The sequence below is a fragment of the Leuciscus leuciscus genome (assembly GCF_965113295.1).
Source record: "Leuciscus leuciscus genome assembly, chromosome: 9".
NCBI classification, from domain to species: domain Eukaryota; kingdom Metazoa; phylum Chordata; class Actinopteri; order Cypriniformes; family Leuciscidae; genus Leuciscus; species Leuciscus leuciscus.
Window position 1 is genome coordinate 10,647,391 of NC_138733.1, and position 12,527 is coordinate 10,659,917.

At 35.9% G+C, this 12,527-nt stretch overlaps 1 protein-coding gene across 2 annotated transcripts in view; it reads left to right on the plus strand.

The window, feature by feature from the left end:
- LOC309506436 (NACHT, LRR and PYD domains-containing protein 3-like) overlaps positions 1-12,527 on the plus strand; it is a 271,279-nt gene that overhangs the window by 183,064 nt on the left and 75,688 nt on the right. Inside the window, exons 10-12 of one of the 2 annotated variants that reach the window (XM_082180383.1) lie at positions 7,641-7,811; positions 10,106-10,276; positions 12,190-12,360. In XM_082180383.1, the coding sequence (XP_082036509.1) occupies positions 7,641-7,811; positions 10,106-10,276; positions 12,190-12,360 (513 nt within the window). The remainder of the gene's footprint in view (positions 1-7,640; positions 7,812-10,105; positions 10,277-12,189; positions 12,361-12,527) is intronic. The other variant, XM_082180384.1, reaches the window with a different exon arrangement.

Genomic DNA, 12,527 nt, shown 5'->3' on the forward strand with positions numbered 1-12,527 from the left:
GTGTAATGACAATTTTTATTCTTTGCATGAAAACACTTGAATTAGCCTAATTGAACACTGTCTGGGTGTATTAAAACTTCATAATTATATTCGTATAGCCCTGCAACAGTGATAAGGTAAAGCTAAGAGTGGTCCAGACCAACCTTCCGAACCTATTACTTACAGAAGGAATACTTAACTTAGAACGTTTCGGGAAACACGTATTAACGATAAGGTACAGCTTAAGGTGTAACTTAAGAACGACGTAGCGCTAAGAAGGTTTCGGGAAACCCAGCCCAGGGCTGGGCAACCGCGTTCGTCATTACGTTGTGCGTCAAGTTCAAGGGTTACTCTTTCGCCTTAAATTGTTGCGTACGGCCGTCTGCCGGACTTAAGATAACTAAAACAACTAAGTTATTTTAGTCGATAAAGTTTTAAATATGGATATTTTTCTTACACTAACGCATCGCTTCGCTTCAGAAGGCCTTTATTAACCCCCAGAGCCGCGTGGAGCTCTTTAATCATGAATACATGTGCTTTGATGGACTTCCAAAGACAAACAGCCATTCACTCCCATTATAAAGCTTGGGAGAGCCAGGAATTTTTTTTTATATAACTCCGATTGTATTCGTCTGAAAGAAGAATGTCATAGGATGGCTTCAGGGTGAGTAAATCATGGGCTAATTTTCATTTTTGGGTGAACTATCTCTTTAAATACAAGAGTATAGTGTTGTCACGATACCAAAATTATGACTTCGATACGATACCAGACAAAAATACCTCGATACCGATACTGAATCGATACCACGGCAAAAAAACTAAAACAGTAAAAGTAATTGAAAAATATGACAGAACTTACAAATCATTGTTTTATAAATTAATTTTAAAAAGCCAAAAACTCACATGACCAGCAGTTTCCTGCCCTGCTTTATGACCATTCCCTCCCCTTTATTAAAAAAATAAATAATAATAATTACATGTCAGTGTGAACGTCCTTACCGAGATGTTTGCAACAATCACATTATCAATCATGCTAACATTTACAAACCTTTCACAACTCTGAACAGGTTGGGATGACCAAAATCTTATTTCATGATACGAGTCATTTAATATTTTTTAAATGTAACGTTAATTTTATAATTATAATATAGATATTTATTTTAATTGTATCTTTGTTATTAAAAATAAGAAAAAAAGCAAATTACAAACAATATGACAAATACTATAAGAGACAAAAAAAATAAACTTATTTTTTGAAAGCTAAATAGACCTTATAGCTGAAAAAATAAGGTCTTCACTCTATAAATTAACTATAGACTGATTCTTAATAAATAGATTACATTTATTCAGTCAAGCATTGGGTGACTGTCTATTTTCTTTTGTTGTTGGATTAACATTAATCACACAGAATATTACGCTGCTGGTCCGGCCCTTTAAGACCTGCACGTATCCAATACATTGGAACATACGATTTCTTTTTACAAACGGTTTACGTTCACTAAAGACATACCCGACTGTGTTTATGTGAATACTCGCCAGGACGTGCATTTTTACATATCATTTTGACTATTCAAACCTAATAATCCGCGAAAGAGAACTGAAGTCGCGATCATATGCTGTCGGAACGGCGTGTGCGCACGCTTCAGGTCTGAGCCCGGCAGCGCGAGCACGTCCCGTGCTTTATTTACTCATGCATGCAAGTTTCTTTGTCAGTTGCTGCGCGTGTATATTTTACTGTTCTGCTTCCGTTGTTTAGTGAATGTACACGTCCTCCTGCTGTCACACAGCTACGCAAATTAAGAAATACTGCTCTTATTATTTAGAGTAGCCTACTGTCACTCTTAAAGTACCGGTACTAATAAAAGTTAATATCATATCGTTTTTAATAGCAGGGTATCGCGATACCTTTCTAGTACCGGTATATCGTGCAACACTACAAGAGTATATTTAAAGGCACAATATGTGTTTTTTTTTATTTAAAAATATAAAAAATCACTATATCTATGTTATATATTTTTTAAAGTTGTGTATTTACATTATCCCGACAGTTCCAATTAACTTCTAAATCCAGAGAAATTAATATTTTAATTCGAAGACGGACCGTGTCTTTATTTCCGTTTTGTCGCCGTCAATGCCGTCATATCCGTGTTGTCTCTGGTTTCCGCTCGTGCTGCCATGGCAACCAGAGCTATGAACCAGAGCCCTCTGATAGTAACCAAACTGACGCGGACAACTGAGTAGTTCGCAATGTCTATTTGCACGCTGTTGTTGTTTCGTTCAAACATTATGGACCATGGCAAGCAGACTTTGGATAAAAAAGGAGAACTAAACCGAGAATCAATATCAGCGCGGTGTTTTCGAGATGTCGAGAGCTCCCATGGACACTATATAAACGAGAGCTCCACGTCCGAGACTTCGACAACTCCTACATGTACTTTATTAAACAGGTGAGCACATTTACATAAAACTAATCAAGGTTATATAGTTCAACAATGATAAAATGTTAGAATATGATCTGTATGTTATTCTAATGTTGATCTAGCTAGCTTACTGCTAGTCTCATACAGACAAACTAACGTTAACACATACATTTCAACACATTCAAATGCAGTTTAGTGTGATAGTGTAATGTTAGACCAAGTGAAACAGCTCTGCATTACCTCTCAAGTTTAATTTGTCTAATAAACTGACCTGTGAGTAGTAATTCTGCGTGTAGTTCGGTAGAATGAAATGTCCATATTCCTTTTATATCCGCGGGACTCGCATCGCGTTTGGAGCTGATAGCTGTCTCTTAGCAATCCCGAACTGCTTCATATCACAGTCATGATAAAAGCATCGATGTATTCAGTAATCCATATACATTATTAGATCGGTCAGCTTGACGTTGACGACAAAATCCATAATTCATAGCAAATGTTGCGTCATCAATCTACGCCTTTGTTTTTGTAAATAGGTTAGCGACCCCTAGTGGAGAAAAAATCCCATACTGTACGTTTAAAGTGTACTTAAAGGGACTGTGTGTAGGAATTTCTCCCATCTAGTGGTGAAATTGTATTTTGCATTCAAACGAATAATGCTCTCCAGCGCCTCACTTTTTCAAATGCGCGTTGCATCTACGGTTGCCGTTATGTACCAAAAAGCTATGACAGGATGTCTTATAATAGCACTTCAAGTTTTTCATCGGGTGAACAGGTTTGTTATTTAAAACAAACTGAAACTTGAAACAACGAAAAAAAGAATGTTACAGTTATCAATTTCTGACTGTGAAAAACATTAACTATGGTTATTAGTAGTAATGCCGCCTTTAGTCGTTATATTTTTTGAAGTACGTGCATTGTTAGATATCATCATCATCATCATCATCATCAGAGCCTTCTCTAACGTTACTTTACTCAATAGCTGCTATTCATCAAAGAGCCTGTTTAACTTTTAACTATAAATGTTCGACTGTCTATATAATAAAGTACACAACCAAGCAATGAAAAAAAGCTTGTAATTAAGACCGTAACATTGACTTACCTGTCGAGAAGAAAGCAGGAAACTTCAGGGTCTCTTTTGAAAGCTTTCTCCTGCATAGCTATCCCGACATTAACCCTTGTTTTTGTAATTTCCAGTCACGTTTCCTTTTACGGTCTATTTTGGACTTTTTCGACGACGTGGACTCCTTATCCTGTGACTCAGCATATGTATGAATGAACGGTGTATAAATAACCGTGCAGTGCAGCCTTTTAAACTTGCCGGTGCAGTGACAAGCGCCTCTCACTGCTCTGCTCCTCCGCTTCTGCTGGCTTCAGTCACGTGACGCTGGTTCTGAACGAAAACGCGTTGTGGAAACGCCTTGGCCTAGTACTTTTTGTCCCTCTCTCTGCTATTATAGTTTTTCAAGATGGCGGAACTACAAGGGAAGCCTCTGTGGGCCTACCCGTCCCATGTATATAAAGATAATAAATTCTTCGTTTACGAGGATTAGTCTGATCATTGGTATAGGTATTTGTACACCATTGAGGGCATATTTATGAATAAAAATATTGATTTTAGATAATAAAATACCTAAAAAGCTACACATAGTCCCTTTAAGTATACTTGGAATAGTTCCACTTTAGCACAAACAAGTATATTAAATACAACTTTAGTTGAACTTTAGTACTACTTTTTGACAACTAAAATGCATTTAGTACAAACTTTGATCCAATTTAGCAGACTTTAAGTATACCAATTTATAGTGTGGCATAAATACACTACAGTACTTGTAATAGAGTAATATTTGACCAGTAGTATCTGAAGAGAAAGTATTTTCTTTACCAGGAAAGTGGCAAGATGAAAACTGTTTCAAACTTTCACATAGCATATTTAGGTTTTAATAACATAAAAAATTAAAATCCAGATTTTGATTTTCAAAGATTTATAATTTTTTCCCCAAAATGCAATAAATTCAAGACACTTTTCTTTTTTCAAAATGCAATTAATCCATTGAATATAATATCAATATAAAAGTTATTTTTTATATTGAAACTGTTGAAAATACACAACAAAGTAAGTTGATCTACATATGACAGCCTCTGAACTTGGTCAATACTAATCTTATATACAAGCACTGGACTAAAAATACATTCAATCAGCCATCGCTAGGAAATACCTCCTGAACTTTTTTTGATGGCGATCAACTGTAAAATGGCTTGGTCCTGCTCGGTTTTCGTTGACTTTGAGTAAAACAATTGAAAGTTTTTCAAAATATACCCTGGGGTCAATATGTCAGCGTGACAGAAGTGTGATGTCGTGTAAGAACAAGCAACAGCGAGCATTTTTCCTTCTCCCGAGTGCCTCATCTTCTTAATCTCCTCACGTAAATGATTAGATTTCGATGGCTTACGTTTCTTCCCCACCGCAGAAACCACCACAGGTTCATCGATGCCGTCAAACTTATTCATTGTTTTGTTTGTTTGTTGATCACAAAGTACAAAGTAGATAAAGAAAACTAGGATGCCGGGTGTATTCAAAGTGCCGCCGTTACTGTTTACAATGTGTGGAATGGTGCACTGTGATTGGTTGAGCGTATGTATTGCATTCTGCAGAGAAGGGAGACTGGCGTTTGTCGCGGTTTGGAAAGAAAGGGAGAAAACATGACAGAATAACACTACGGATAACGCATTTTACATAAAATTTAAAATGGACTTTTCAATACCGACCAGATAGGCTACAATAGCCTACAGATTTTTGCGGGAACTACTTTTTTTTTTAAATGCCGTTTATCGCATTTTGGAACCAAACTCTTCATCTGTACTTTCACTCAAATATTGAAGTTGTTTACTTTGCCCACATCTGGCTAGCACTAGGGATGCAGCGAAATGAAAATTCTGGGCCGAAACCGAAAATTCTGGATGCACTTGGTCTGAAAACCGAAACTGAAACCAATTAAAAAAAAATTTTTTTTTACTTTTGCGAATAAATGGGGGGTCTTTTAAAGGTGGTGCACTGCACGTAATGCAGATCCAGTTAACTGCCAGCAGATTGATTCAGTTCTGGACTTCCTGCAGGAAAAATTATCAGCAGGGTTTATCCCAGTAAACCCACTCTCAAGGTTTATGTGTCTGCTTTATCGGCTTGCAACGCCTTGATTGACGGGGTGCCACTTGGAAAAAATCCTCTGCTCGCCCATTTTTTTCTTGGAGCCAGGCGGCTGAGGCCTTCTGCTAGAACCAAGATCCCTTCATAGGATGTTAGGACAAAGATCTATGGCCCTATCAGGTGGGACTGAAAGGGAACTAGAACAAAAAAATTAGGAGAGATTTTAAAAAGAATGGCTTAAAAAAAAAAAAAAAAAGTTTATTTACAACATAACATAATCCAAAGATACAAACAAAGACAAAAAAGCACATTATTGAACACACTGATCTAAAGACAGAGACTTAAACAGTCACACACCTTTGTGCCATTCCTGAAACATAGTACATACCTGTCATTTCCAAGGTGTTTGATTTTTCATTTTACCATGTTCATGTACGGAGACTCATGTGAATGTTTAAGTCAGCAGGACTCATCAGTGGCATCTGGTCCCTGTAAAAAAAATAAAAGAAATAAACAACAACTGTGAACCTACTGATATCAAGAGAAACTATAGGGCTGCATGATTTTGGGAATCTATTGTAGATTTTTCTGGTTAAAATTGCTATTTAAAAATTACTATATATATATGAACACCAGGTTTGTTGTGCCTTGTAGGCATATACTTGTATGGCTGCATAAAATATTAATAACAATAGCCTATAGCAGGCGGCTTATAAATGGTTCAAAAGGAACACTTCAGTACACTACACTAGAGAAAAAAGATATGGATTATATGTTACTTAAAATGTTTCCATTCGTTATGACGTTATGAAATGAGATTGGAATAAAAACATGAAGCCTAATGTTTGGCGCGTTTTGTGTTTCAAACACACAGTGCGAGTGACTCAAACTCACAGCGCGAGCAGAGAACATTTACTGAAGCGATCGAGCCGCTCCAAACTATGAAACATTGTTATCACATACATATCTACGTTTGAGCATATATCCACAAACACAGTATTTAGCCATAAACACGGGTCTCAACATTATAATAGTAAACACTCATACTAACCTACTTTTATATCATGCTGTTTTATTATCGAACATAAAAATATTCTTGTCATACATGTACATAAATTTTGCATTGAAAGGTTGCCTGCCTTTCTATAGTTCATATTTCAACATGTTTCCGTCGATTTCATACATTTTTGTCTAGCAACAGTTCAACTACAATGTGAAGTTTATGCAACAATAACACTCTAATATAATTCAGAATACATTTCTTACCTTAAAATATTTCTTGTCTTCTTCTGAGGTAAATTCAATGTAAGCTCACAGCGTGTCTTCCAAACTCGACGAAAAGCAGAGGAATGATGAAGTAAGGTGCTTTGTTTTTGAGGTAATGAGGGCGTTTACAGGTTTGCGTTCCTTAACGTGGACTATTAGCATGTCAATCTCTTTTGCGTGCGTGGGTGTGGTCACATTAAAATGAACGAGCAAGCGCTTGAGAAACTGGATATCTTGTTGGTTTCATACAAATTACTTAAACAGAGAATATTTGTTTTCGTTTTGAATCAGATCAGTTAAAAGTACACACTTAAATGTTTATAAAGATATATTGCTCATAAATGTGTGACGAGTATTCACTGAGTTTTGTTTCACTTTAAAGACTTGCTCAAGAAAAAAAAGTTCACCGAGACGGAGAGGCAGAAAGCACACGCTGTTTATTTTCTTTATTTTACAAAAGCACAATGTTTTGTTTTGAGTGTAAGTGGACACACACTAAAGTAGACATCTTACAGATTCTTTTTTCATATTTCTTTTTTTCTGTATGACCATAAATGGAGTAATTTAAGTCTATTGTGCTACTATGTGAAGAAAATCCATCAAAACGCGCTGGCCAGAGGGTTACATTTGGATTTATGAAGCACGTGTTGTTACAAGCTTTTTGAATTTACTTATATTTTTTTTGTGTTTTTATGACAGTGATCAATTAGAAATATTGAATAGTCTGTATAGAGTTATGACTTGTATATCAAGGTTAGTCAGTTTATTTTTTGTACATGTTAAACTGATCTGAACTGAGAGAGTGAAGAGTGTGTCATTGTTCTCTACAGGTTGATTTATTGTGATCTCACAGATGAAGATTTTGCTGCTCTGGCTTCAGCTCTGAGATCAAACCCTGAACACCTGAGAGATCTGGATCTGTCTGGGAATAAAATAGGGAATTCAGCCACGCAGCTCTCTGCTGTACTGGAGGATCCTCACTGTAAACTAGAGATACTGTGGTAAGATCATATTTGACTCTCACATATGTAAAGTATATTTGAAGTGTTCAGCCTCTTTCTGTTGCTGTGAGCTTATTGAGCTGTAAATGATTGAACACATGAGCTGATCCTCAGTAACATGAAACTGCAGGACTGAGAGTCGCACTTAAACATACACTTTCACACATAATCAACATTTCAGTCTCTTGACTTTAAAGAAAAACACAGAATGTCAGTGTATTGAAGGGTTTGAAGAGGAACAACTATCCAGCTCAGTCACATAAAGACAGATTTTAGTGACCATAGTTTCTTACAGACTACTGAGAGAAAGAGCGATGTTGAATGTTTATTTTTCTGATCTTCATTGATTCATTGATTTTTAAAGAAGGGGAAGATTGTCTGTCTAACCCAGATTGGACCGTCTGGAAAAACTTTCAGAGATCTAGTGCTCACGTAACACAAAATGAAAATGATCAAGTAGGATCAAATAACTAGTTAGTGCTTTTTGCTTTGTTCTCTCCTTGCACTGAATATTTTTAAAATATCATCCATTAATTTAAAGGGGATGAAAGGTTCCGCAAAATAAGCATAATTATATGATTTTTAAAAAACAGATGTACTATGATTCCGGTTCACATGGACATGAAAAAAGCAATAATTTTTTTTCTGTATTATTTAATTTTATGAAGCCCAGACAGGTAGTTTGTTGAGGTCAATTTGTAGAGAAAGACTGCAAGCCTGCGCACATATATATTCAAATGCGCATACCTATAGACTCAACACGTAATACGCATGTGCACGCCGTCAGCTTTTTCACATATTTACGTTTTTGAAGTTTGCGCGGAGATGATATCCTTCTTTCTTTTCTTTTTTTTTCAAAATTATTCATTTTATTCATTATGGAACCTATTTCAAGGTTTGCGTTCTCGAGCCGACAGGCACTATTGTCATACGAATGAACAGGTCAGAGCGCATTAAGGGTTTTCTGTTAGAACGGGTCTTGTGTAAGCGGCCCCTAAGTTAATAACTAATGATCTTTACAACGGAAGTGAATCAATCAAAACTAACTTTAGCTGGAACTTTACTCTAGAGCTGCTGTAAAGCCAAAACAATCTGTTACTCTAATTGGTAACACTTTACTTGAAGGGGTGTGCATAAGACTGACATGACACATGTCATGAATATGAAGGAGGTTTTATGCATGTTTATGACAACTATCATCAAGTGTCATTCGCTCAATTATGACATGTTTTATGCAAATATGACATTGTTTGAGATGTCTTTATGACAACTTGACATAAACCAATACATCATAACCTGTCATAAATGTGTCATAAACATGACATAGTAGATTAATGATCAAACTTAAGAAACTACTTAGCTTTATGAGAGTTTTTATAGAGATCGACTATTTTTGACTGTCAAAATGCCGGCGAACACCGATACAGTGAGATGTTCAAAATCTTTCTTTTTAGTGAAACTCTGTGTACACAAACAATGTTCTCAATGCTCAAGTTCACGTGTAGAGCCCGTGGTGATACTTCAAGCAAAGTTTCATGTTGTGTTGAGCCTTCTTAGTGTTTTAAAAATAGCGATTTTTTATGCTATCATAGTCGTGCTCCAAGCACTCCCATTCAAAAGGCAATTTGACCGAAAACGAAATACGGTCACATTTTAAAGTGGCGTTTCCATCCTAATTATGCTTTTAAGCGAAAGTTTGCCTCGGGTAGATTAACAGAAAGACCCTAGGTTGCATTTTGGCGAGAGTTACCCTTTAAATATTTTAAAACAAAGGATGAAGGAATGTTTGCTTGCTTTTCTAGTAGGTCCAGTAAAAATGCCAATTTAAGCAGGAAACAAAGAATTGATTTTGGAGTTGACTGGAATGCAGTGACTGTTTTCAAACAGTTTTCCAAAGCAAAGATAAAACATTTTATAACCCTGTATTAATTTAATTTTGAAACTATCTGGACTTTTATAGAGATACTTCCTAATTTTGAAAAGAAAACATTTAGCAATTTGTTGCAACTGCGTAGAATGAAATAATTCAGTTGTTTTTTGTGGTTTTCTTTGAAGTTTTTATAAAATTATCTCTCATGAACAAATCAATGCTTCATACATATTTTTACAGATATAAATAACCGTAAAATGTATTAATTAAAACAGATTAGACATTCAAAAAAATACAGATCCTGATCCATCAAACATTGAACATTGAACAAAACATCCTTTAAGTTTGTACTTTAATAATGGATTCACTACTAAACAGATCTGATCTGAACTGAGAGTGAAGAGTGTGTCATTGTTCTCTACAGGTTGAGTGATTGTGATCTCACAGATGAAGGTTGTGCTGCTCTGACTTCAGCTCTGAGATCAAACCCTGAACACCTGAGACATCTGAACCTGTCACAGAGTAAACTAGGAGATTCAGTGAAACGTCTCGCTGCTGTACTGGAGGATCCTCACTGTAAACTGGAGACACTGTGGTAAGACCCTCTCTTTGATTGTCACATGTGTCTTTCTTTGTCCTCTGTTAGATTAATCTTTTAATGTAAATTTCAAGACTAAAATCATCTTGTGTAAACACACTAAATCTCAGCACAAATTACTCTGATGACTGACGAATCGTGATGATGAAGTTAATTTCATTTATTTTCATCACATCACATAACCTGCTGCTCCTTTTTTTGACCCACCAAACATTTACTGAAGGTTCAGATGCTTCCAGTAGTTTGATTAAAACTCATCTACGTGCCTCTGTCTGTGTAAGAGTCTATTTTCATCTTATTTTTTACTTGTTTTGAAATCCCATTAACTCATTGTGTTCTCATAGATGTCACAGCATTAATTTAGATGGGTGTAACTGTGAAATACGGTGTATGACTGGAGGCTAATACCACCATTTTTTTACCATCTTCACGATGCATCGTTGAAGAAATCAACTAGCTAGTCACAACTGTTTCCCGAAACCATATTGTCGCAAAGTGGCCGTTCAACCACGTTGGTTTATTACATCACACACGTGGTGGAGTAATAATTTATTTTAATGAAACTGTTTGAGATCAAATCAACTCTAGATGTTTTGATATAGATTACAGGCATGACATCTGAGGACTATTTCTCATTATTCTCAGTTATTTTGCTTTATTTCCAGATTCAATCATAGGCTCGTTCTTACAAGAGCACGTTCGCACATGTGCAGTCTTCAGAAACGGTGTTTTAACTTGACAAATTAAAAGACGCAACTGACATTTGCATGTATTATTCTAATTAAAGACACGGGTTATACTGAATGTCAGCTTGCTTATTTTGCTCAAGATAACGATTTATTAAGTCCACATGTCATGCAAACAAGAAACTGTGCTTAACCACAGGTCGAGAGCTTTGGCTTTGGGAAACACAGACTCGTTGAACTATGCTGATAACGACAGAACTTGCGATCATAGTTGTCTAATGATGCTTTTGGGAAACAAGCTCATACGAACTCTATGAACTTGGATGCATCCCGATTGATGGTCCCTACCCAGTGTTCACTGCTCCCTAGTCCCCGAGCGCAGGATATCTTTTGAAGCTCACTTCACTTAACAAAATACATTCATTCAGAACACCCTGCAACATCATCAAACACAGACGAAACTCAAGCTCACACATTTTATAGAAGTTTAAGTTTTCATGCCATAATAAACTTCTGTAAATATATATAATATAAATGACCATACTTTCATTTAATATACATGTGTAGAATACATGTGTATAAATATTAATTAATATAAAATTTCATAATCTGTCAAATTCAAAAGCCCTAAACTGAATGATAAATATATGTTGCGATGTTTAATATGAAAATAAACGTACATGTATTTTTCTTATTTAACCTGTAATCGGAATTGGAATTCCTTCGGATTGGAATTTTAAAGAGAGGACTGGAATTGGGAATCCCTGGATTAATCTGACTCCATTAAAGTTGTTGTTAATATGTAACATCTTATTGTTTGAAGGTAAAAGTCTTACTGATGTTTAGATAATATTAATATGTAAATAGTCAGTATAAACACACTGGTTGGCTGAAGCATCAGAGTTTAAGCCTTTTTCCTCCACCAGCAGTTTCCTTTTCTGCAAATATCCGGAGTGAAGCATTATTTAAGGAAAGTAGTTGTTACATTAAGACTTTGAATCTCTATATTGAGTCACATTTCTATTGAGTTTATAAGCTTCCAGATGAGACCAAATATGACACAATTATGTGTTTGATCACAAGAGTTAACATGCATAAATCTCATTCCATCAGCTGCAGTGGCAATGCTTGTCATTATATCTGATCTTCTGCTCTGAGACCAGAGTGAATTACAAACTACAGACACTTAAACTACAATTCACATTGTGTCATTGTTCTCTACAGGTTGAGTGATTGTGGCGTCACAGCTGAAGGTTGTGCTGCTCTGGCTTCAGCTCTGAGATCAAACCCTGAACACCTGAGAGAACTTGATCTGTCTGGGAATAAAATATCAAATTCGGTGAAGCTTCTCTCTCCTGTACTGGAGGATCCTCGCTGTAAACTGGAGATACTGAGGTAAGATCATCTCTCCGATATTCACATATATCTTTGTCCTCGGTAAGAAGTGTCCTTTATTGTATTTTTTAGGGCTGTTCTTTAAACACACTAAATTTCAGCACAAAAGACTAAAGACTGAAGGTCAATTTCATTTTATTCATCTCCATCATATCACATGACATGTT